The sequence below is a fragment of the Taudactylus pleione genome, unplaced genomic scaffold (assembly GCF_031769625.1).
Source record: "Taudactylus pleione unplaced genomic scaffold, aTauple2 ptg000025l, whole genome shotgun sequence".
Taxonomy (NCBI): Eukaryota; Metazoa; Chordata; class Amphibia; order Anura; family Myobatrachidae; genus Taudactylus; species Taudactylus pleione.
The window spans coordinates 11,574,515-11,601,173 of NW_028284427.1; the positions used below are offsets into that span (position 1 = coordinate 11,574,515).

A 26,659-nucleotide genomic window follows, 5' to 3' on the forward strand; every position below is an offset into this window, starting at 1 on the left:
CTGTACATATATGTCCAGGGTAGTGCTAGGTTTTACTGCTGCTCCCCCAAACTTCAGGACTTGCTCCAATGATGTGGAATGGTGCCCACATTTAAAATAAAAACATTCAGCTCAGACAGGATGGCCCTCCTGCTGCATCTGATGACTTAACTATGTGCTGGCCCTGTAGTTGTTTGAATTATGACATACTCTGCACTTTGTAGAACACATTATAGCTGTTTAAATGCTAATTATGTCTTCTTCAGCTTTAAAATCAAGCATTTGGAACCCCCTCTAGAAATCTTGCATTTGCCTCTGGTGTGTACTTATGAAATCATGTCATAGAGATTGTAAAACGTAACACATGGACACATTACCTTTCTGACCACCTTTCTCCCACAGGCACTATAACCTGCCCTTTTTTTTCTATACTCTGTTTTTCCACCACTTTGTTTCACCCCTCTTCTATCCCCTGCATCCCTTCACCCTTACCTCCCCCAGCCCCTGCATCTCTTCACCCTTACCTCCCCCATCCCCTGCATCTCTTCACCCTTACCTCCCCCATCCCCTGCATCTCTTCACCCTTACCTCCCCCATCCCCTGCATCTCTTCACCCTTACCTCCCCATCCCCTGCATCTCTTCACCCTTACCTCCCCCATCCCCTGCATCTCTTCACCCTTACCTCCCCCATCCCCTGCATCTCTTCACCCTTACCTCCCCCCATCCCCTGCATCCCTTCACCCTTACCTCCCCCATCCCCTGTATCCCTTCACCCTTACCTCCCCCCATCCCCTGCATCTCTTCACCCTTACCTCCCCAGCCCCTGCATCTTTTCACCCTTACCTGCCCCATCCCGTATCCCTTCACCCTTACCTCCCCCAGCCCCTGCATCTTTTCACCCTCACCTCCCCCATCCCCTGTATCCCTTCACCCTTACCTCCCCCATCCCCTGTATCCCTTCACCCTTACCTTCCCCATCCCCTACATCCCTTCACCCTTACCTCCCCCATCCCCTACATCTTTTCACCCTCACCTCCCCCATCCCCTGTATCCCTTCACCCTTACCTTCCCCATCCCCTACATCCTTTCACCCTTACCTCCCCCATCCCCTGTATCCCTTCACCCTTACCTCCCCCATCCCCTGAATCTTTTCACCCTCACCTCCCCCATCCCCTGTATCCCTTTACCCTTACCTTCCCCATCCCCTACATCCCTTCACCCTTACCTCCCCCATCCCCTACATCCCTTCACCCTTAGCTCCCCCATCCCATGCATCCCTTCACCCTTACCTCCCCCATCCCCTGTATCCCTTCACCCTTACCTCCCCCATCCCCTGCATCCCTTCACCCTTACCTCCCCCATCCCCTACATCCCTTCACCCTTACCTTTTTTTTTAAATCATTTTGTGCGCTGGGGAAGGGGTCGCTGTGAGCTCCTCAGCCCGGGACAAAGCCAGGGGGAGGGGGCGCGATCAGCGTGATCGCTCCCCCCCCACAGGCATAGGAGACTGCTGCGGTCTCCCACTGCAGCCCAGCACACGGCAGCATGTGCTGGGTTGCTGTGAAGTAAGAGGGAGGGGGGGCGGCGCCGGTTAATACTACCCGCTCACCCCCTCTTGGCGTCTCTGCAGTCACATACTCCTGCCACGCTATCCCCCGCATTATTGAAGAAGACTAGGAAGAGGAATAGGGTATATATTCTGTCTCCATTAAGAAATGGAAATGGATTTTATGAAACACCTTCAAAATAGGGGGGGTAGGGTGGAACGGTTGTTTCCAGTGTTGAGCCAAAGTTGCTTGTGTCGTAATACAGATTTGGCCCACTACATATCTCTGTTAAAGACTGTAGCTCGGGTTGGAAAATATGTAACAAAGCTAAGGAGGGGAATGGGGATACAGACAACCCAAAACAAATGAAGAACAGGACAGGACCAAAATACCTTACAGTGCTTTTTGAATTTGAACCATTCCAAGTTATCTATGAAGTATTGCAGCATTGGAGATGATGAGTGTACTCCTAAATCTTGTGTTCTAGAACTGAGGACCTGATTCAGACCCGCTCGCTAGCAAGCATTCGCATGCAGACAGCCGATGTTTGCAATCTGCGCATGCAGTACGAGAGATCGAGAAGCGTTCACTCACTGCGCATAGACTGCCCAGCAGAGTGAGTGACAGGAGAAGCCGTTTATGGGTGGTGACAGGGGCTGTCCATTAAAAACAAGGCAGTGGAGGTGCAAAAGCAGGCGTGCCTGAGAGTCTCAATGCTGTTTGAGGCGTGCATAATTAACAGGCAGTGTCATAGTACACGTCACCTGGACGGTTTTTAAACTGAAGTGCTTGCACTGAATGTGCTTGCGGTAAGGTCTGGTCAGCCACAAGTGCTGCAGTTGCATCCGATGTTACCCGATGTACCGATGGTTGCATACACTTCCTGGAGATGATGTGCGCAAGTGGACGTCTTAAGACAGGCTGGTGGGCGTCTGCATACACAAAGCGATCGTACGCCAAGACATAGTGGGTATGCTAATGCCGTGCGATCGTCTGCCTTCCCAAATTTGCATACGCATCGTGCGAGCGAACGCATCTAGCGATCAGGTCTGAATGAGCTCCTGAGTCCGTTAGTTGGGGTAACAGAATTTGTCCTCTTGACACATGTTTTAGTTATTGATATATGACTGCTGTGCTCAGGGAGCCAAGCTATGTGCCTAATGTGGACTGAATGTGTACTGATGAATGTACATTATTAATACCTGTTGCATCTGAACAGTATCTGTAAATTTCAGCACCAAATATGCATGGATTAGAGAAATATTGCTTTAAAAATAATTCTAATGATAGGATATGTTTTATTTAATGGTTGGCACTACTGAGCTGGAATGCTTCATGCCCAGTGCTGCAGCACCAATGGAGGTTTGGTCCCTGCACTGTGTGCCAGTTGTAGATATGTATGTCTAAGGTATTTTGATTTATATGGTATGACCAATTTGAGGATTAGATTGTTTTTGACATACTGCCTTAAGAAGATATATGTTAAATATCATGCCCGCAGGAGAAGGCTTTTAATGTTAATTCACCAAACACATTTGTTAGCTTGAATGCACACCAGGGGGTTTCCTGTGTATGCAAGCTAATATGGAAATATCCCATTGATGAAGTCTTTATAATGACATCAAATTGCTGTGTAAATCCAAATAGATAATTTGATTTTGTATGGCACGTATTGAAAATTAACTGAATGACAGGTTCCTGTCAATTGAAGTTACAGTCAGGTGCATAAATATTGGGACATTGACAGAATTTTCATATTTTGGCCTCTATTCACCACCACAATGGCTTTGAAATGAAACAAACAAGATCTGCTTTAACTGCAGACTTTCAGATTTAATTTGAGGGTAATTACATCCAAATCAGGTGAACGGTGTAGGAATTACAATGGTTTCTATATGTGCCTCCCACTTTTTAAGGGGCCAAAAGTAATGGGACAAACTAAACAATCCTAAATCTAACTTTCACTTTTTAATACTTTGTTGCAATTACAGCCTGAAGTCTGGAACGGATAGACATCACCAGACGCTGGGTTTCATCCCTGGTGATGCTCTGCCAGGCCTTTACTGCAAATGTCTTCAGTTCCTGCTTGTTCTTGGGGCATTTTCCCTTCAGTTTTGTCTTCATCAAGTGAAATGCATGCTCAATCGGATTCAGGTCAGGGGATTGACTTGGCCATTGCATAACATTCCACTTTTTAGCCTTAAAATACTCTTTGGTTGCTTTTGCAGTATGCTTCGGGTCATTGTCCATCTGCACTGTGAAGCGCCGTCCAATGGGTTCTGAAGCATTTGACTGAATATGAGCATATAATATTGCCCGAAACACTTCAGAATTCATTCTGCTGCTTTTGTCAGCAGTCACATCATCAAGAAATACAAGGAAACCAGTTCCATTGGCAGCCATACATGCCCACGCCATGACACTACCACCACCATGCTTCACTGATGAGGTGGTATGTTTTGGATCATGAGCAGTTCCTTTCCTTCTCCATACTCTTCTCTTCCCATCACTCTGGTACAAGTTGATCTTTGTCTCATCTGTCCATAGGATGTTGTTCCAGAACTGTAATATCTTTTTTAGATGTTGTTTGGCAGACTCTAATCTGGTCTTCCTGTTTTTGAGGCTCACCAATGGTTTACATCTTTTGGTGAACCCTCTATATCCACTCTTGTGAAGTCTTCTCTTGATTGTTGACTTTGACACATATACACCTACCTCCTGGAGAGTGTTTTTGATTTGGCCAACTGTTGTGAAGGGGTTTTTCTTCACCTGGGAAATAATTCTTCTGTCATCCAGCACAGTTGTTTTCCGTGGTCTTCTGGGTCTTTTGGTGTTGCTGAGCTCTCCGGTGCGGTCTTTCTTTTTAAGAATGTTCCAAACAGTTGATTTGGCCACACCTAATGTTTCTGCTATCTCTCTGATGGGGCTGTTTTGATTTTTCAGCCTAATGATGGCTTGCTTCACTGATAGTGACAGCTCTTTGGATCTCATATTGAGAGTCGGCAGCAACTGATTCCAAATGCAAATGTCACACCTAGAATCGAGTCCAGACCTTTTACCTGCTTAATTGATAATGAAATAACGAGGGAATAGCCCACACCTGTCCATGAAATAGCTTTTGAGTTGATAGTCCCATTACTTTTGGCCCCTTAAAAAGTGGGAGGCACATATAGAAACCATTGTAATTCCTACACCGTTCACCTGATTTGGATGTAATTACCCTCAAATTAAATCTGAAAGTCTGCGGTTAAAGCACATCTTGTTTGTTTCATTTCAAAGCCATTGTTGTGGTGAATAGAGGCCAAAATATGAAAATTCTGTCAATGTCCCAATATTTATGCACTTGACTGTATAGTTTTGGAAGGCATCATTTGCTGATGCTAATTTTAAATGCAAGATTTGTGAGCTGGTCGCTATTGGTTTAAAGAGACGGGGATGCTGGTTTATCCTCTGCCAACATGTGAGTATACTGGGTTTATGTGTGCTTTTGTCTGCTGTTATCAGACTTGCCTTGAAAAAGGTGAATGATTATAGCAACGGGGTGCCCTGACACCTTTATAGGTTCATGGATCACACAGGAGTGAACAATTATACCGTTATTACACAGCACACAGATAGATAACAAGGTAAACAGTAACTAGGAAAACTAAAAAATGTATAGGAATATTTACAATGTAAATGCCAGATGTTATCAGTCACATCCAAATGCTGTCCATCCCCTAACCATACGTGAGTCCCATTTTACACTGTAGTATAATCCTCAGTTCTTACCAGTGTCAACTGGATGTGAATCTTCACAATGGGAAGTGAGTTCTCCATACTTACCAGCAACAGGGTTTGAGTCTACACAAAGGTGTTCAGCTGCAGTAGGTATGATGCTTCCACCACAATTACCTTGCTGTTCCCAGCTGCTTAGCCCGATGGTCCTCTACCGGCGTGGTAGGGCACGGTTGATAGCAAGACCATTCCAGCGAGTGAACCTGAACAGCCACACCACAGATGGCTCTTGATGGAGCAAGTAGTTAGCTGGATTCCAGCAATTCTTCTCTAATAGAATATTCCTGCTGCGTAGAATCTACATATATTTGCAATTACTGGCAGAAGCCACAACTTCTCTTTAGATAAACTTCCACACTGCGAGTGTCTCACTTCTGCTTCTTATTTCCTTAGAAGCTACACGGATACAATGACACTCCCAGAGGGAGTGAAGGTGAGTTTTAGGTGTGCCATTTGGGGCATTCAATAAAGGGTCTGAATGCTGATGGTAGCTGGGGATGGCACCCTGCCCTCTCCTAGAGCCTTATCAAGTTTTGCCTTAGACCAAAGATAAATCCATAACGTTGACAGAGCTCAGCTTTCCCCCAGGTGCATGTGACCCTCTCACAGTTATACCCTTCTAGTCAAAACTGATGTCACAAGGGGTCCAGCTGCTCAAAGCTCCCTATGGTGTTGCAAAGCAGTAGGTTGGCGAGTCTAGTTGGCAGGGAGAAATCTTCCTGTTCTAAGGTTAAACACAGCACATCTGTGTCTATTGTAAGAGTGGGGACTTGGGTTATATTATGCAAGGGGCTGTGATCTCCAATAACGCAACAGTGAACATGACAATTTATACTTATTATCAATCAGACAGCCGATGTTTACAATCTGCGCATGCGTACGCATTGCAGTGCGCGAACCAGTGTGAGAGGATTGGGTAGCATCTCTGTAAAAGATGGGCTTTGTAAGATCAGCGATATACCATCTTGAACATTGTGGGGTGTGTATCATCTGAACATCTAATACATCTTGTATGCTGTGATATTCCAAGCACCTTCAGCAGAGGAATTAATTTGTCTTATTCAAGATATTTTACTGGAGCTAATAAACGTAATTTTGCAGTGGATTAAGGTCATCCGATCCCAACAATCAATACATTTTCAGATTATAACTTGTAGCCTATACAGTATTATAGAGGCTTGAAGATCTTGAGATGTGAGCCTCAAAATGTGTTAGTGAGCATCAAACTTATAAACTCTTTCTACAGACTAGATACTTTGTGGTGCAGTTTCTCCGTCCCCGTGAGATCTCCTTTACATTACACCCTTATATAGCACTGGACTGAGTATATATTTTCCTTTTTAAGCTTTTTTTTAACTTAGGTCCTGATTCATATTTGTACGTAAAGCTGATGGTTTACGTACAAATCTGATGTTTGCAGGTCTGTGCAGGCACAAGATCCGTTCTGCGCATGTGCAGAACGAGTCTTGCGAGAGCAGGGTCCACATCGTCGGATGCTGACTTCCTGGACCCCGTGTGTCCGGATCCCACGGCCGATGGTCGTGATGGTGATCCGAGGCTGCGTCCTAACACGCAAGTGCTAACAGGAGGCGTGATTTTCCTACAGACGCCTCGTGTTGCATTTGAATTTTAAAGACACAGAATTGCACAACTGCTTCCTTGCGGCTGTGCAATTCCTTGCAAACATGAATCGGGCCCTTGGTTCCTGCACAGATTAGCAGGATAGAAAACAATTTGTTAAATCTACTTTCAAATTTGTAAATCGTGTCATTGGTTTGAATAGAGAGCTCTGTAAGTGATATTTCCTATTTAACTGAACAAAAATTATTCCCGCATATAAATAACAGCAACCCTCGTTAGTTAACACCTGTGTTTCTCCCTTGATACATAAACCCACTTAGTGTAATTGAAAAATTGCAGCCACTAAATAAAAATGTATATCAAACATTGACGCTTGAATTTGCGTGTTCAAATGAAAGCCCTGTAAGATCCATGATTAGAATTAATTCCCTGGGTTAAATATAAACTGTAACATCTGTGGTCTGTACCTTTTTGATGCCTTTGGCAGAGTACGGCAGGAAGTAAAGGATCAGGACCTGCCTCCAGGTGAAACAGTGAGTGCCAGAGTTTTGAACATGCTATAAAACACAGTCTGTCAAATCTTAGTTGTCAATTTCAGGAAACTGCAGATGTTCATCATAGTCAATGAGCCTATTATTGTCCATTGTTGTTTAAGCTGCAGAATTACTTAGAATTCTAAACATGTCATCTCCAGACTTTAACACCCTTAAAATAAACCATTAGTGCAGTTGCTCTACTTTACAGCAGTTGGAAATACCCAAGTGTTTTGGATTGCTGGAGGAACATGTAGTCTCAATTCCAACAGTATAAACATATCATAGGCTATGTGTGTAAAGGCCGTGAACTACATAACATACAGAACACCTCCCCTAATGAGTGTCTGTTGGATTATTATGGGCAATGCTGTCTAAAGTGGTATTGCAGTGTTCTGGCTACATTAATGAGTCTCCTATGTAGTATTGCTGCTTAATGGCTAGCATTTAGGATGTGTGATTATTCCTAAAGCACTTGCGTGACTTCCTCTGATCAACATAATTAGTTATTGGCTAATAGTTATCTTAATATTTTTCCATCCATTAGCTGTGTATGTCTGATATTCTGTAGGATTTAAAATAAATCCCAGCTGAGGAAATAAGTTACATATTCACATTGATAACACTACTTAACAAAATGTACAAAATTTAAATTGCATCCGGCATGTGAATGTGTTTTTGCCTAATGTAGGGATGCTGAATGCAGTGGGAAAATCAGATTTTCCCCATCACGTCACATTTATTAGATACACACAAACAACAAAGCAGTAATAGATATATCTGAAAAAAGTAAGATAGGTGAAATTTCAAATAATATAATTTAAATATTCTCATTGTATTTATAAAATACTAATAAAACTACAGAAATGCTTAAAAACTAAACTTCAGAAACTCCTAACAATTCTAATTAGCCATAATGTAATTGTTAATAAAAGATAAAATGTAAAGTCACTTTGCTTTAGGGATATAGGATGCTGACGCTCTTTGTTTGTACAGTGTCTCATTGATGTCTCTAAAAAGGAACCTGCAGTAGTCTCCCATCGTTGCAGGGTCCCAGCATCCTTGGTAGCGATGCTCCATTGTCAGAGTGCCTGCATGAAAACGTTCCCCCTGTTCATCACTTATACCCAGGTTGGCAGGGAAAATGTCTAGATGGCAATGTGTGAATTTTGAGTGACATTCTACAACCCATATTCTTGTAGTTGTCTAATAAGTCATTCATGATGGACACGTAATTGGCCTCTTTTCTGTTCCTTAAGAATCCACGAACCGCAGCCTTCAAGGAGGACCAAGCGGCCGACTCAATTTCCATCAATTTAGCGTTAAATATTTCATCCATAAGCAGTTTCCTTATTTGAGGGCCAACTAATATGCCTTCTTTTAGCTTTGCTTTACTCAATTTCGGAAATTCCTTCAGATAACTGAAAGCCTGGCCTTCTTTATCCAAAGCTTTCACAAAATTCTTCATTAGGCCCAACTTAATGTGAAGCAGAGGTATAATGATTTTTTGAGTACAGTACTTGACGTTTTTCTCTCCAGCAACATAGATTTCTCTCTCTGGTCCCTTCTTTGTGATATAGTGATTTTTAGTGTCTCTTCTGTCCCATAAACACAGAAGACAGCAGTACTTTGTGAATCCACCCTGCAAACCTAACAGCAGTGCAACTAGCTTTAGGTCACAAGAAAGATTCCATTCATGATCCTTATACTTGATTCCCTCTAACAACATATTTTCATAAGTTTATGTCATGTCCACTGCATAGGTCAGAGGCACTGAAGGGAGTTTGTACCCATTATGAACTAATATCAGGCTTGCCGACATATTACCCGGCATTTGCGGGCAGAGCGGGGGCGTGGTCACGCAATCACATCATTTGGGTCCCACCCCTGCTACACAATGCCGGTCTATCCTGCCCTCCCCGGATAAGCTGGCAGAGCCCCTTTTCGGGAGGCCAAATCCGGAGGGCAGGCAAGTATGATTAATAATTATCTCAGACTACTCTTCACCGCTTGTATTGTGCTGGACACCAAACTTAATAATGAAACCGTTACCAACAATACACACACACATACCGTATTGTCCTAAAACTTGAAATTGCAGTACCTTGAGCCAGAAAGTTTCACTGTTGAAGCCCAGAACCCAAAAGTTTGGCTTGTTGTTTTGATAGTTTCAAGTCACAAACCAAATCATTTAATACTTCCTGTGATGTGAGTTGATTTGTCTTTAATTTTGGGGTGATATTCCACTGTAATTCTATATTTTCTGACTTGCTTTCCTCTGATGTCCCTGATTCACTGGTACATACACAAGGTATAGGAACAGGCACTCCTTCTCCATGAGGCATAGGTTTAGGTAGTGTGCTTATTTCTACTGGAATGCCCAGCAATACTAGCTAGATAAAAATAACAGTACAGTGGTCCTTAGGCTCACGCCAAACCACTTAGACAGCGAACAGCATCATACAGCAATTTCCTTTTTCAACCATTCTGTCAGATTAGTTGCACATGTTATGGAAGAAATATGTGGTGCCCAGATTTTATCCTGTACACCAAGGGTGGAATTAATTTGTTTTCGCGGCCCGAATCTCCCGTCTAAAGTGACGAGAGATCGCGGGCCTCTATTTAATTGTTCCAGCTTTTCGCGCTGATCTTGCCCAAAGTGGTGGGGTTAAGCCGCGTAAATCGGCTAACGCCGACCAACGTGCTGGGCACGATCGTGAAAAAGTGCCGTTTGGGCGCCCAAACAGGTCACTTTTCGCAGATTTCACCTCGCACCGCTCTGAGGCTGCGAGCTGACATGGAGCGCTGGCAGCTGATCGCCCCCAACAGGAGCAACAATTGAATACCTCCATCCGGCGCAAAGGGGGTTGGAAACAATTGAATTCCTCCCCAAGAACACAATCAAAGTACATTTTATGGGTCATTCCATGGTAACAACTAACAATTCATATATACAGTTTTTTGAAGCATGACCTCTCTTATTATTTTGTAAGTAAATAAAATTAAATTCACATGAATTCCTTTTGCTGTTGATAGCAATGCATATATTTGCCCTGTCACTTTGTAATGTGAGAAACCATGGAATGACCCTTATAAACCTTCTTTATCAAGGTGCTAATAGGCTTTCATTGACTTTTTGGTGTGAACTTACCTAATACATAACAAAACTTTATCAGGATGGTTTACACACCCACGAATCTTAGTGGCTGCCATTACTTCATATGTACTTACAAACAGCACAAAAAATTTACTCGTGACTATACAAAATAGCAAACCACTGATTTAAAATGGAGAAATAAAAGGTAAAATTGCCACTTGCACTGGTCACTGCTAGTAGTGTGAGGGCCACATATCACCTCAGTCTGGGGAGGCGGAGCTTCCTGTTTACATCCCCCTCAGCATGCTGGCCGGGAGCTGGGACAGGAGCCAGCAAGCAACATGGCATCCATCGCTAACAGGAGGGTTCTGCCCCAGGACCAGCACATGGAGGAAGATCAGGAGGGGGATTCTGATGACATAGAGGATGAGGCATCTGGGCAGGATGCAAACCCCATAGCGCAGACAGAAGGGAGTCTTTCCGATCACTTAAGGGGCCTATCCATTAGCATATCTTTCTGAAAGACAAAAGATTTATCTTTTGAAGATTCCTGGGGCTGCTGTGACAGATATCTGTCATGTACATGACAGATTTTTGCAAACGACGAACCATATTGCATGACATCATTCTGGGAGTGGATTTTTCTTTGTTTCTATTAATTCTCATTAAAAAATGTTTCAAAATATCTCAAAAACCTTATGTCATATAAAGTTTCTGATGGTATATTTGGATTTTACACACAAAATGGCATGGTGATTGATATATATATCAATCAATCAATCATGTCAGATCCAAAATGACTTTTGAGTAGTGTAATTAATTTTTACGTGTGTATGTTACAGTTAGTGGTGAGCCTGTTTTGGTCAATGCCTGTTATTAGGGGCCTTATTCAGAGATGGAGGCAATACCAATATTCATGCATTTGAGTGATTATCAGTAAACTGCGCATGTGTCTAAGTCGCAGTAGTAGTAGCTTGCAGCGACTGTTTACCCGCAGTGTGATTGGCAGTTATGGAGTGTTTGGGTGAGGTAACAGGGAGTGGAGGCAAAGGACAAAGGTATGGGGCGACTGTTTCGGGGTGTGTCACATCCTGTGTCTGCTATCCCGTACGCAAGAAAAATGGCTCCAGCATCTCAGTTTACATGGTTATTCTGACCGACCACAGGATTACTCAGAAGGCTGATAATCGAAGGATCTGTGACCGATTGCATTTATTAAATGAGTAGACCTGTGACAATATTGGTCAATGCATTTTGCTATGTTGTTTTGTTGGTAAAGGACTGGGAACACTTAAGGTCATAGGGTGTGATTCAGCAAAGATCGCAGTTGCTTATACGCATGCAATCGGCTGATTGTTGCGTACTGGGTACAGTATGCATCGCACTGCGCGAGTTGGCAACTGCGATCAGGACTGTAATCACAGAGGCTACGCAGACCCATGGCAGAGTGATTGACAGGACGTACCGTTTGTGGGTGGTGACTGGGGGTGGTCGGGTGAATGCAGACGTGCCAGTGTGTTGGGATGGCGTTGCAGGGGCGTGCTTAGATTAGCCGCTGCGATACTATACGCACCCTGAGGCCTCATGGCGTGCGCTGAAGGAAGCAAATCCTGAGTGAGGACTGACCTGCCTTAACTGTGCGTATGGTTCCGATGTTACTCGATGTTACCGATTGTTTCGCTACGTTGCCAAAGTTTGCGAATTTGAGTAAGGGGAAGTGGGCATCCTTATGTTAGGCTGCGATCGCAATACGAATGCAAACATTTGCATATCACTGCTAATATTAGCAACTGCGTTGCGTGTATATAAGCAGAATAGCGATCCTTGCTGAATCAGGCCCATATTCTGCTGTGAAATGTTTGAATCACACCTTCTTGCCAACCTAGGATTCTTTCACTGTGGTCCTCTAAGTATCTGCGCAAAGCTCCACAGCCCGATCCTATAATACATTCCCTTTCATTTTACTATCAGAAATGTATAAATTTACATGCAATAAAACGTTGAATTACAAAACACCATACAGGATTAAAGAAAATACAAGCAAAAACTAATATGAAAATCTTGGGCCTGAGTACAAAAGTGGTGCTTGTCAGTTATGGACAGTCTGTGTTGTATTCATGTCATTCTGTTGTCAGTACTCATAGAATAGTCACATGGCAAACTGCAATCTCTTCTCATTCTGGTTCATCTCGGCCGGTTATTACTAGAGACACGGATGTCTCCCTTCGTCCTGTGTGAAGCATACTCTACTGAAATGTTGCACGTTTTATACACTATTGAAAATCAAGTTGTCATAAATACTGTTTTATTATCATTTACAAAAAAATAACAAAACACAAATTATGACCGTTTGCTACTTCTACCAGCTGGTACATACATAGGGCCCAGTGCAAAGCTGAACGCAATTCCATTTTCAGAGCGTATCTTGTATGTTTTTACTCTGCGCTTTCTCCTGGACCAAGTGTACGCAGCTGCTGGCGATGCAGAGACACACGCTCAAACCAAATGCATTTCTGCTTGTAACTGAAGGGGCATAACTGGGGTGTACCGTGGCGTTCTCACCTAGACTAAATTCAGGGGTGGCTTGTCAATTGAATTGCAGAGTTGTGCGTACGCATTCATTTGCCTTTTTTCAGATGCCCCTTACTGTTGTGTCGGGCTGGTGCAAGTGCTCCCTGAGGATGATGGTGAATATAAAGACCAAACGTTCCTGGAGGGTCGGCCTGATTACAGAGCCCATTACAACTCTGCATCCCAGTAAAATGACTCATTTAGTTTCATGAACACAATTCAGGAGCAATTATAGACAACTTACATTCAACTCTGCCTCAGCTCTATAATGTTTTTCAACTTGTAACAAATATATCTAAAATATAATAGGGCTGTGACTATAAAAGCGGGGGTACATATGTGTTATGCAGATAGTTAGCTCTAGAAAAGCCACCTGTTCCTTTCCTGTGGGTGATTAAAGCTGTTAAATAACTCTAGAAATGTGTATGCAGTCAATATGTCGACATTCACAAAGGTTGACATGGTTAAAAATGTCGATACCTGCAAAAATGGCGGCACTGACAGAATGTTGACATTGGTAATGTCGATATTATAATTAGATCGACATAAACTGTCGACATTGTCAGGAAACTTAGGGTTAGAGACAGAATCACACGAAAACCACGATGTTGACATGATAACAATGTCGGCATACAGATGTGTCCTATCTAGCCTTCTTGTGCGTTAAACAGCCCTTCTTTTCGCACCATACCTTGGCGTGACTCTATAGCGCTGAGTGTCTTTTAGTTTAACTTTTGTTCCTACAAATGCATCATATTTGCTAAGCGATGCGAATAGGTCGCACAAGCAGCTTCTGCTGAATAAAATGACATGCGGCATGTGTATATTCTGTATGCGACTGCCGCTGCATCTGCATGAGTAATGCTACGTTACAGTGTCACAGCCGCTGACACTGTAACGTTGCATTTAGCGCGGCGCTGACACGTTATTTGTAGCGCATGGAGGATAGATGTTTGTGGATACATCTGTATGCCTTGGAAATGTTTCCCTACTAATCCTGTTAAACTAGATACAGCATTGTTGCTTCAATGCAAAATAGATGTTTGTACAATTATAAGGGAAAAATAAAAGCGTCTGTAGGTCTACCTGAAATACATATGTGCTTTAGTTTTATAAATAGACGTTTTACACTTTCAGGGCTGTTCATTACCAGGCTGTAAGACCTATTCAAAGTGAAACGTTTTCTCTGCTTGTGCTTTACAGGTAAATGTTCATTTATGGCAACAGCTGTGCCAGATGGTTACTTTAGTGTTGACGTCGGTCCCTAATGTACCTTTATCCACTCATGCTGTTCTTGTGCGTTTCCCAAAATACCACTTTGAGGCACAAAATTCTCTGTTTCCTAAGTGTACATTTATTCCTGATAATATTTTGTTAGTGTAATATTTCAGTGCCCAGTTTTGATATGAGTGTATATATATATATCTATATATATATATAGGTTTTTTTGCACGTAGGCTTACTTTAGCAGCTTACTGCTATACAGAGATACAGTGAGAATGGTATTCTTCTTTCTATTCTGTAGGAACAGTAATGTGGAATGCCTAAACCCTTGTCATGCCTTATTTGTTTCAGCTGCCAATTCACTGCTACTTTACTATGATGCCAAGTGCTGTAACCCACCCAATTAGTGAGTTCAGAGGACAACATGGCCCAGTATGCAGGCAATCTGATATCTATTACATCTGCACAGTGTGTAACCTTTGGCTGACCTGACATTTTTTATATAACAATGTCAAATTTGCCAAGATGTCCATGGAAACAAAAAGATCTCTAAATTCCATGTTGATTAAATTAAAAGCAGTGAATTTTTTTTTCTTGGTAATTTAATGACACTTATGAAAATAAACTGCATTTTATTAACTGTTAAGAACGGAATTTAATAACCATAATGTCCTGTCTTGGGAACAATTGCTTTTGTTGAAATCAGATAATTGATTTATTTTCACGATTTGTATATACTCAATAATCATCCGTCAACTTAGTCCCAACTCATTGGTCAAAATGGGTATGTTTACAAAAGGCTCCATATATACAGTAATTTCTCCTGCTTATCGCATCATTTTTGTCTTCAGATTTGTGTTTTATCTTTAATTATAATTAGTGAAAAACAGACTAAATGAAAACGTTGAAAGTGAAATGGAAATTAAATGAATGGAAACCTAAGATATTGCAGGGAAAGGTCAGCCCAGACTAAAATGTGGAAAGTGTTTGCTTATTGCCAGTTATAGGTGGGCCTTTTTGCACCCCTAGGGGCTCATCTTAAGATACATGGAACTCATCACAGGGTGCATCTGCATGTAGATACATTTAAGTTAATTTAAGTTGATCAATATACACTATATGCATATCATGGCGCGGGCACAAGAGAAGCCAGCCGTGATCACCAACATGATATTGGTATGACTGGATCTTTAATGTATATTTAAAAAGAAATTCTAGAATTACTGTAACAAAAAAAAAAACAGTGCCCCCTTCTGCCAAAAAGTGATCCAGCATGTGTCCCGTTGTCATAGTGTAATACCTGTATATACCCTCAGCCTGCTAGAAACAGTTAGCCCGGAGCAGATAGTAGTGGGGAACCTAGCCCAGTATTGGAAGTTATGGGAATGTACCACAACCTAACAGAACAAGTCCATATCAGTCAGCTAGTGCCTATACATTGCACAGTATTTGGAGGGTGATTTATTAAAGCTTGGAGAGACATAAAGTACCAAACAACCAGCTCCTAACTGTCATTTTTCAAACACATCCTGTTAGAAGCTAAATAGTACCTGCTTCCACCCCACTCTCAGCACCCCTGCATCTCAATACTAGTGTTTGTGTAATTCATTTATTATTTTTAATTTCACAGCATATTCACTTTTATTACTATAAAATATATTACTGTTTATCCTGAATGCTATCTTACTTTTTGCAGTTGTTCCCAACTTTTCCGCAATGTTTTCTTTTTAGTATAAGTAAATGCTTAGCTCAGCTCATTGATGCTGGTTTACCAAGTTTTCCATCCCAGTGACTCTGTTTTATCTGCGTTCTACACACAGTGTTCCATGCCATCCTGCATCACTGCGTTCCACGTCACCTGCGCCTTTGACCACAACCTAGAGATGCACACGACTTTGGCAGAGAACGACGAGGTGAAGTTCAAATCCTTCTGTCTGGAGCACAGCAATGGAGCCACCAAACCAGAGGATCAATGCAGCCAAAGACCATCCTCCTCCATTGCCACAGCGGATGCTGACCAAACGAAGCTGGATCTGGAAAAGGTTACCTTGAGGAAACAGAAGCTCCAGCAGCTGGAGGAAGATTTCCATGAACTTGTTAAACCAGAGGATGTGGCTGAGAACCTCGATCTGAATAAGTATGTGGTTGACTTTGTCTACCAGTACTGGAAGCTGAAGAGGAAGGCAAATTTTAACAAGCCTCTTTTAAGTCCCAAAACTGATGAAGTGGACGACTTGGCTCAGCAAGAGCAAGACGTACTGTACAGGAGGTTAAAACTCTTTACGCATCTAAGGCAGGATTTGGAAAGGGTAAGTCAGTACATATTAAGTGATGCTACTTAGATATGGTTTATTAGCTGTAATAATAATATTGCTGCAGAGATTTATTTGAAAATATTTTTGGATTAATTTTTTTATATTATTCACTATGCCAAATATACCCAACCTATTTCACAGCACCACAGTATGTTAAGTTGCAAGACATATCTTATTTAGATCGTTTACCACTTTTGTTGACCAAGCTGCAACTTTTTACTTCCTTAATTTTTTTTTTATTAAATCCATTTTTATACGACCTATTATATACAGAAACATTAGGCATTTTTATATACAATAAGTCCAACCACCTTATAAGTCCAGCAGCCCCGTCAGGACATTCAGTGGAAACTCACCCCTGCTGGTACCTGAAGTCTCATTTTGTTCCAGATCTCATATTCTGACGTTTTCAAACAAGCCGCATCTACAGGGTTTGCTGTAAAACCCCAGGGTGTGAATGCTGAAGCATCACGATGCCAGCAGGGGTGAGACTATTCCTGACAACAGAAATCTTATGAGACAATTCTTCTGGTCGGGATGGAGGTTTAATGTAAAACTGATGTGTTTTTCACTGGACTTCTTTATAATACATGTTCCCTGCCCAGTGCATCTTACAATCTAATTATGTTGCTAAGGACACAAGAAAGACAAAGCAGGATCACTAAGAGCCAAACTCTAGCTTTAACTGAAGTCTCAAATAGTTCACTGTATCATCGTCAGTGCAAGTAAATAGTAATAGGCCTTGTTAGATTACTCATCACCTGCCCAACAATAAATAACGCCGGAAAATTGCTCTCTCATGTCACTAAAGGTAGGAATACATTAGTCTGGCACAATGCTGCAAAAGGTAAACCGTACAAGGAGAATTGCTTTGACTACATTTATTTATTTTTTCAACACAACAAAATCCCTTCTATCTGCAGAAGTAGACGATTGCGCACCATGCGTATTTTCCCATAAATACAGTGCTTCTCATTATTTGTTTAAACAAGACCATTTTCAGATTGTGTTTACATTATTGCAGCATCTGTTAGACTTGCCTAAAGCTACACTTGGAACTGAAAAATGTAACATTCTCTCTTTTTATTTTTTGAATATGTTTTCCATGTTTACTAAACAAAAGTATCGCGCTGATTTATGCGCCAAACCTACAGCAGTGTGTTCTGCCTAGGTGATGGCAGCGTAGGATATTTAAGACATTATGGAGCGGATGCTGTGATGGACATATGACTTTTGGAAGAAAACGCACCATATCAAACGCACGTACAAATAGCGTATTTATATATGCTGAGTGGGAGGAACCTCAGGAGCTTGCCAGTAGTAGAACATGTACCAGGTTATGTCAGGTGTACGTCACATACACTTTCACTCATACAGGTCCTAAGCACAGAAAAGCTTTTTGACATTTGTTTTGATAGTAAAAAAAAAAAAAAAACATTCGCTATTGTGTTTTATTTGAATTAAAAACAAAAAACAAGACTATTATACAGCAGGTATACTCTTACTCCTTGCGAAAAGATTAAGGCACCAACAATTCATCCTAACTATGCCCACAAATTCATATCCAGTAATATAGGCCATACTTACCTACTGTCGCATAACTTGCGGAAGGCTCATTAATTTTCGGGTAGCCCCCCCGCACCCCCGGAAGAGTATCCGGGTCTCCCGTATCTCAACTACTTCCTAGTGAAGTGGGTAGGATGTGGAGATAATTGCCGAGAATTGCGGCTCCATATGTATGGGGCGGGGCTAAATGACACAAAAACGCGTCATGCTGTCCTGCGATTTGTGGAAGTTTGCCTCTGAAAGTGATAGCAATTCCTTAATGAGGGGGGGGGGGCGGGGGGGGTTTAGGCTCCTATGTCATTAGGCCTCACCCCCAAAGTGGCCAGGAGAGGAGATATAAACGGTGGCAACTATGATATAGGTACTTGAAATTAAGAAATTGCTATCACTTTCAGAGGTGACCGTTGTCATCATCAGTTCTCTCAGATGCACACAAATGAAACGGCTATTGACAGGCGTATCTGAGTGTCCATGTAGGTTAGCAGTTACGTAAACCACATCTTTACTGAACCTGATTTGCAGAGGTATTTCTTTTGTGCGCATGCACAGTATAAACTTGCATATTTTATGCTAAGGAAACAGAAGTACGCCCAGCACAGCATGAGCCCCTATATGTTCCCATCATTACTTATGTATGTCAGTCATGACTAGAAGCGTACAATCTATAGCATATTCAATGAGTCATGCTATTCTATTATATTCATTTTGTAAGATAACAGCCTTAGTAGCAGTGTGTCAATATCCATTTCTTCTCAAATTGAAGCCCACTAAGGGGGTGTTATGTGTTTAACTTCAGATTGCATGTTAAACATTTTGATTAAGTGTCTGTCTATAGATCCAATTACTCTTTACTGGTCATTTGCAAATGATTCATAATCAGCCAGATGCACAGGATCAGGCTCTGTATTCAAAACAAGTAATAATTATTCAGCCTGAGATTTCATTTATAACATGCTAAACCATTTAAAAAGATAAATACCCAAATGTTAGATTTAAAAAAAATAATTCAAAATGCTGTTGAACATCACATTTATTATTATTTATTTGTTACCAGTTATTTATACAGCGCACACATATTTGGCCATTAACATCAGTCCCTGCCAGAGTGGAGCTTACAATCTATGGCCCTCATTCAGAGCCGCTCGTTAGCGGCAGTACGCTCGTTCCGAGCGATGTTTGCACATCTGCGCATGCGTACGGTTTTTAGTACGCATGCGCGAACCAGTCAGTGCGGCCGAAAATCGTTGGTACGCAATATAGCGAGGGCCTGCTATTTTGAGTGACAGAATGAGGCGTATGTGGGTGGTAACAGGAGAAGGTGTTTGAAAATGGGGAGTGGAGATCCGAACGCAGGCGTGCTTAAAGGTCAAAACGGGCGTTTTATGGGTGTGCATATTTAAAACAGCAGCGTCATTGACCACGTCACTGGGTTATTTTATAGCCAGAACTGCTCGCAAATTTGTGGTAGCAAACACCAACCACAAGAATAGCGAGCAGTTCATACGCTGGTCGATGTACTCGATTAATCTAATAAATAGCGGACATGACGTAGGATGCGAGCGGCCAGGGGGCGTTTTTAACAAATAAACGAGCGTATGTTTTGCTCGCTCGTTCAGACTTAGAGGTGTGAACAGACTGCAATGTGCGTACGGATCATTTGAATAGCCACCCCTTGTTTTTAAACGAGCGACCACAAATAGCGAACGGCTCTGAATCAGGCCCTATATTCCATAGCATTTGCACACACACATACATACTAGGGTTAATTATTGATGGGAGCCAATTAACCTACCAGTATATTTTTGGGGTGTGGGAGGAAACCCACGCAAGCACAGGGAGAATATACAAACTCCACACAGTTAGGGCCGTGGTAGGAATCAAACCCACGACCCCTCTTCTGTGAGGCAGTAATGCTAACCATTACACTGTCTGTGCACATGATGTTAGGCAGCGCACATACAGTGGATTGCAAAAGTATTTAACCTACTAAAAGTTAACAGATTTGTCTGTTTTACAAGTGACACTTACACAGATTGTTCCAGACAGTATTTTTCTAAGTCCATTTTCAAGTTTATAATTATTTGTTTGCTAAATTTGCTGTGGAACATAGAAGTTTACACGGATGAAAGTTATTGCTCTAACTATTGGCTTTCAATTAGGTGTGACTCACTTAAAAAGGTCAGCTAGTATGGATAAAAGACCTACTAATTCAAATAGCATTGGTCATACTGTGAATCTGAAGGAAAGCTGTGAAAATGAAGTAATAAATTATTGTAAAATAATTAAAGATAGTAATAGACATGCAAAAGAAAGCTACAAAATAATATCCGAGTGCTTAGCTCTGTTCAGTGGCGGGCTGGGCCGGGGGGCAGGGTGCCATGTGCCCCCCGGGGCGCAGCACCATATAGGCCGCGGGCAGTCTGTGTCTCTGTGACACAGCTGCACTGCGAGTGTAGCGCTGACCGGAGTGACAAACACACATCCGCCAGCATCGGCAGCTGTGTGTTTGTTTTGAGTGGCAGCCAATGAGAGTCTGTCAGACTCTCACTGACTGCTGCTGCGCCAACTGCAGGAGCCGCTCCATCTTCCGGCTACTGCAGTGGGTAATGGGAAAGACGTCATGACGTCTCTCCCATAATGCAGAGTTGCCCGACCCGGGAGGACGAACGGAAGAGCGGATGGCGGCGGCACGAGTGGGGATTCAGGTAAGTGTTTTTTTAATTTTTTATTACGTGTGTCTACCGCACTACTGGGGGCACTACAAGGGGGGGTGGGGACTACTACTGGGGGCACTACAAGGGGGGGAACTACTACTGGGGGCACTACAAGGGGGAGACCACTACTGGGGGCACTACAAGGGGGAGACCACTACTGGGGGCACTACAAGGGGGGTGGGGACTACTACTGGGGGCACTACAAGGGGGAGAACTACTACTGGGGGCACTACAAGGGGGAGACCACTACTGGGGGCACTACAAGGGGGGACTACTACTGGGGGCACTACAAGGGGGAGAGCACTACTGGGGGCACTACAAGGGGGGGGCTACTACTGGGGGCACTGCATAGGGGGTACCACTACTGGGGGCACTATATAAGGGGCTTACTACTGGAGGCACAAGGGGCACTGCACAGGGGGGACCACTACTGGGGGCACTATATAAGGGGCTTACTACTGGGGGCACAAGGGGCACTGCACATGGGGGACCACTACTGGGGGCACTGTATAAGGGGCACTGCATAGGGGGATCACTACTGGGGGCACTACTGGAGGCCTGCATAAGGGGTTCCTCTCCTGGGGACCAGAGGGCACTGCATATGGGCACCACTACAGGGGACTGCCCCTAATCTTTATTTTTACTTTACATTAATTCCATATGGACCCACCCCCTCCCTGAAACACTTGGGGGGGGCGCCGTAGCACCCAGGCTACACGCTGCTCCTCTGCCAGGGCCACCTGCATGCATTTGCCCCCCAGGCTACAAGTTGCCAGCCAGCCCCTGGCTCTGTTGGATGAATTGAGAAGAAATGGAAGCTGCATCATACCACACAGGTACTGCCTAGACAAGGCCGTCCCACAAAACTCAAAGCAAGAAGGAAATTTGTGATGAAAGCCACAGAGAGACCAACTATTGCTTTGAAGGAGCTATAGTGTTCAGTGGCTGAGAGTGAAGGTGCACCAGTCACCCTTATCCGTACTTGCCTGCTCTCCTGGGACTGCCGGGAGCCTCCTGAAAATCAGGTGGCCCTCCCGGCCTCCTGCAAGGGTAGGCAAGTCTCCCGGAAAGTGGGTGGTCCTGGGGGGCAATGACGCGATTTGCTATAATACCGGCATTATAAAGCGGGGGGCTTGGCCGCTGGCATGCCCCCACACCGCCCACTTAAGCCGCCTCCACACCTCCTGCCGCACCAACCTGGCAGCCCCCTTCCATAATGTTAGTAAGTATGCCCTTATCAGGAACTCAGCATTCAAATGGCCTGTATGGGAGATGGATAGAAAGAAGCTATTACTTAAAATCCACATTAAAACGCGTCTGAAGGTTATCATGTAACATCAGTGACCTATGTGGGATAAGGTTTGGGTCAGGTGGGGCAAAAATGGACACTCCCAAACAGGGCTGCCATCAGAAATTGTGGGGCCCAGGACTGACAAAATCGTCAGGGCCTCTCTTCCCCCACTACCTTTTTCCTACAAAAAAATGTGGCCAAAAATATCAAGCCTGTCCTCTTATGTGCATCCAGCTAACCCCCCTTATGTGTGTCCAGCCAGCCCCTCCCCCTTATGTGCATCCAGCCAGGCCCCCTTGTGTGCATCCAGACAGCCCCCCTTTAATTGTGTCCAGCCAGTCCCCCTTATGTGCATCCAGCCAGTCCCCCTTATGTGCATCCAGCCAGTCCCCCTTATGTGTGTGTCCAGCCAGTACCCCTTATGTGTCCAGCCAGCACCCCTTATGTGTCCAGCCAGGCCCCCTAATGTGTCCAGCCAGCCCCCCTTACATGTGTGTCCAGCCAGGCCCCCTTCTGTGTGTGTCCAGCCAGCCCCCCTTACGTGTTCAACCAGCCCCCTTTCTGTGTGTGTCCAGCCCGGCTCCCTTATGTGTCCAACCAGCCCCCCTTCTGTGAGTGTCCAGCCAGGCCCTCTTATGTGACCAAACAGCTCCCCTGCTGTGTGTGTCTAGCCAGGCCCCCTTATGTGACCAACCAGCCCCCCTTCTGTGTGTGTCCAGCCAAGCCCCCTTTTGTGACCAACCAGCCCCCCTTCTGTGTATGTCCAGCCAGGCCCCCTTATGTAACCAACCAGCACCCCTTCTGTTTGTGTCCAGCCAGGCCCCCTTATGTAACCAACCAGCCCCCCTTCTGTGTGTGTCCAGCCAGGCCCCCTTATGTAACCAACCAGCCCCCCTTCTGTGTGTGTCCAGCCAGGCCACCCTCTCCCCTGCTTTCACAGGCACAGCACAGCATGTTTAAACTTACCGGCTGCTGTTCTGTCTCCACTGTTGAGTCCCGACCCCCGGGCATTGACGCGCCTGCACGTGTTGCCGGAGCCAGACCGAGACTGTTAGAGCCGCGGCGGGTCCTAGTGCCCACAAGCTCAACCTAATCTGAAGGAGACAGCAGCAGCGCTGCCGCTGCTCTCCTTAAAAAGAAAAAAAAAGGAAAAATCTAGAAACTACAGGAAGTGAAGAGCAGGCCCTCCCCTTTCTGCCAGGTGTCCATCCCGCGACATCAGTGCCCCCCCCCCGATGGCCCTCCCAAACATTGTGCAAACCTGGCAGAAACGGATCCCTACAGACTTAAGTTGTCATTGCAACAAAATAAGTTTTGTACCAAGTGCTGGTCAGCAGGGGTTGAATGGATTTTCAATGGACAATTTACTTTTATGGGGTAATTTTACTAAAGGTCCATTTTGGTTTTTTGGTCTTTTAGGAACTATTGATATTTCTACTTCAGGGTCCATAGGGTATCCACAGGATACCTTGGGGTATAGGTGTGACGTCAGTCGCTGGGCACCATAGAGTTAAGCTTTTCAGCCTCCCAGGATGCACTAGGGTCCCCCTCCTATACCCCGCCCCCGAGCCAAGGCACCTCAGTTTAGTTTGGTGCCCGGCCGGCGTCGGGTGCACCTGTCGGAGTGGGGGCTAGAAGAGCCCCTGAAGCTTTCTTCAGTGCAGCTGTGGCTGCACATCTGGATGTACAGCATGGACAGTCAGTCCTGACATCCATGCTGTCTTCCCTACACCCCCGCCGGTACCAGAACGCCGGTACCGATCCGGGGATGCTGGTGAGCATCTGGGGTCACAGCTAGCGGTGACCCCAGATGTTCCGGACCATGGCCGGATCCAAGGGGGACAAAGGTAAGCAGCGGGGTCCCGCGGTGGGTCCCCGCTGGTCACATGGTCCTAAGTCCCCAGGCAGGGGGCTCCCTGGGGACTGGCTGCAGCGTGGAGCCAGGCGACCAACCTGCGCTTTCCACTACCCCATGGGACAGCGGACCGCAGCAGAGCGGTAGCGCTGCGGCGTCCCAGGGGTTAAATGCATGCCAGGGGAGCGCGCCTTCCCTGTCTCACAGCCGGCGCCTCCCCCGCTGCACACAGCCCTCTCTGCATGCTGCCGACTGGTCCTGTGGCAGCGCTCCTCCCCCAGGCCAGCCTCCTCTCTGCTCCTCGGCTGCCATCTTCTCCAGAACGCATGGTGAATGCTGCTGGAAGCGCTGGACGGATGCATCGTGGTCTGGGTCCCCCCGCATACCTCTCCTCCACTGTGGCTCAGGTCTGTGTATGCAGCGCTGTGTCCTACCAGGCCCTGTGTCTGTGTAGTTGAGTGATCAGCGCTGTTAGTGCAGGAATTGTTATTTCTCTGCATTGTATGTGACTGTGCTAGCGCTGCCTGTAACTTTTCTTCTCTAAACTGTCAGCTTTATTACTGTCCCTGTTCTTTCTGCTAAAGCCCTTGCGGTGCGGTGCTGCAGGGTGGTCTCTCGCCTATTTAATACTTAATTGGTGAGAGAGGTCACATACGTGGTGCCATCATGTCTGAAAGTGATTTTCCCCTCCGGCTACAGTGTACCACGTGCAAAGTACCGTTAGCGGAGGAGGAGGGTAGCGCGGAGGGCCTTTGCCGGCAGTGTTTGTCCATGGCGCGGCCTATTACGGTTACAGCACCGGTACAGGAGCCGCCCTGGGCTTGTTTCGCTCAGGCGTTAACAGCTTTAGTGGGCCAGTTAGCTCCGCAGCCCGCGTTTACTCCGATGGGTTTGTCCCAGCAGTCTGTGGTGTCGTCACCCATGCAGGGGTTCCCACGACAATTGGTGGTACCCCACAGTCTCCCTATTTCCCCGCTCCCGGGTTCTCAGGAGCCAGCGTGGGTTAACTCCCTGACGAGTTCTGTACAGCACTTGTCGGATGTGTTGCAAGGGGAGTCTGTGATGCGGCCTCATAAAAGGCCGGTGGCGTCTCTGTCCGCTCCTTATGAGGATGACGAAGGGACGTCTGATGATGGGGAGATTCTGGATCCTTACGATCAGGAACCTCTCCATACTAAGGACGCTGATGCTAAGTCCAAAGTATATATTCCTGGACTTATTCGGGCGGTCCGCACAGCCTTGGTGATTGAGGACAAAGTTCCCCCAGCGGCTAAATCTAAGTATGCCTTTTTCAAAGATGTGAAGGGTGATGCCACAGTCTTTCCTCTTTCGGGTCAGTTGGTGGACCATTTAGAGGAGGCGTGGAAACAACCTGGCAAAAGATACCAGCCGCAGAGACGCCTGGCGGTGGCTTATCCGTTCGCGAATAATTATTTTGCTAAGTGGGAATCCCCTCCACAGGTGGATTCTCACGTGACCCGTCTTGTCCGTAGTGCCACATTGCCGATGCCATCCATGTCCTCCCTTAAGGATGCTACGGACCGCAAGGTAGAAATCTGCCCGAAGTCCGCTTATTCCCTTGCAGGGGAGGCAGCACGGCCGGCTATGGCCATTTGCTGGGTTGCCAGAGCGATGGAGCGCTGGGCGGATTCATTAGAGGCTTCTTTTGTTGATTGGCAATCTCCGTGATTCGGCCACCTACATCAACGAGGCGGCTCTAGACATTAGTACTCTGGTGTCTAGAATTTCTTCAGCAGCGGTAGCTGCTCGTCGCACCTTGTGGCTGCGATCCTGGAAGGCGGACGCAGATTCCAAGAAAGGTCTGGAAGCGTTGCCGTTTACCGGAGAAGTTCTCTTCGGTCCGGATCTGGATAAGATTGTGGCCACGCTGGCGGCAGCCAAATCTGCTTGTCTCCCGTCGGCCGCTGCTCCTTCTGGTTCTGGACCATCGTCCTTTCGGTCATCTAGGGCCCAGGGCAGGCCCAAACCACAGTCGTTTCCTCGACAGGCTGGCCCTAAGAAATCGGTCAAGCCCCGGAAGCAGGCATGCAGTACCAGACGTCCGGCCCCCAAGCCAGATGACAAGCCTGCGGCCTGACTGTCCGGGCCTCCCTTTGGGGGATCCCAGGGTGGGAGGCCGCCTGCTGCAGTTCGCCCAGTGTTGGTCGGTCACTACGACAGACACTTGGGTTCTGGAGGTGGTCTCCCACGGGTACGCCCTCTCCTTCCGGCACAGACCCCCGGCTCGATTCTTCACCACGGGTCTACCATCAGACCGGAACAAGGCTACGGAGCTGCGGAAGGTATTGCACACTATGCTCCAGGCTGGAGTTATAGTGCCTGTTCCATTCTCCCAGAGGGGCCAGGGTTTCTATTCAAATCTATTTTTGGTACAGAAACCCAATGGGTCATATCGTCTGATTCTCAACCGCAAAGCACTCAACAAGTCTTTGCGGGTCCCGAAGTTTCGGATGGAGACCCTACGGTCCATCATTCTAGCGCTGGAACCTGGGGACTACATGGTGTCATTGGACATACAGGACGCTTACCTGCATGTCCCTATTCTTTTGCGCCATCAACAGTTCCTCAGGTTTGCAATGCGCAGCGA

General features: G+C 45.3%; 1 protein-coding gene across 1 annotated transcript in view; it reads left to right on the top strand.

Moving 5' to 3' along the window:
• Positions 1 to 26,659, top strand: part of JADE2 (jade family PHD finger 2) — a 490,240-nt gene that overhangs the window by 411,524 nt on the left and 52,057 nt on the right. Inside the window, exon 9 of the mRNA XM_088451347.1 lies at positions 16,131 to 16,619. Coding sequence (XP_088307473.1) covers positions 16,131 to 16,619 — 489 coding nt within the window. The remainder of the gene's footprint in view (positions 1 to 16,130; positions 16,620 to 26,659) is intronic.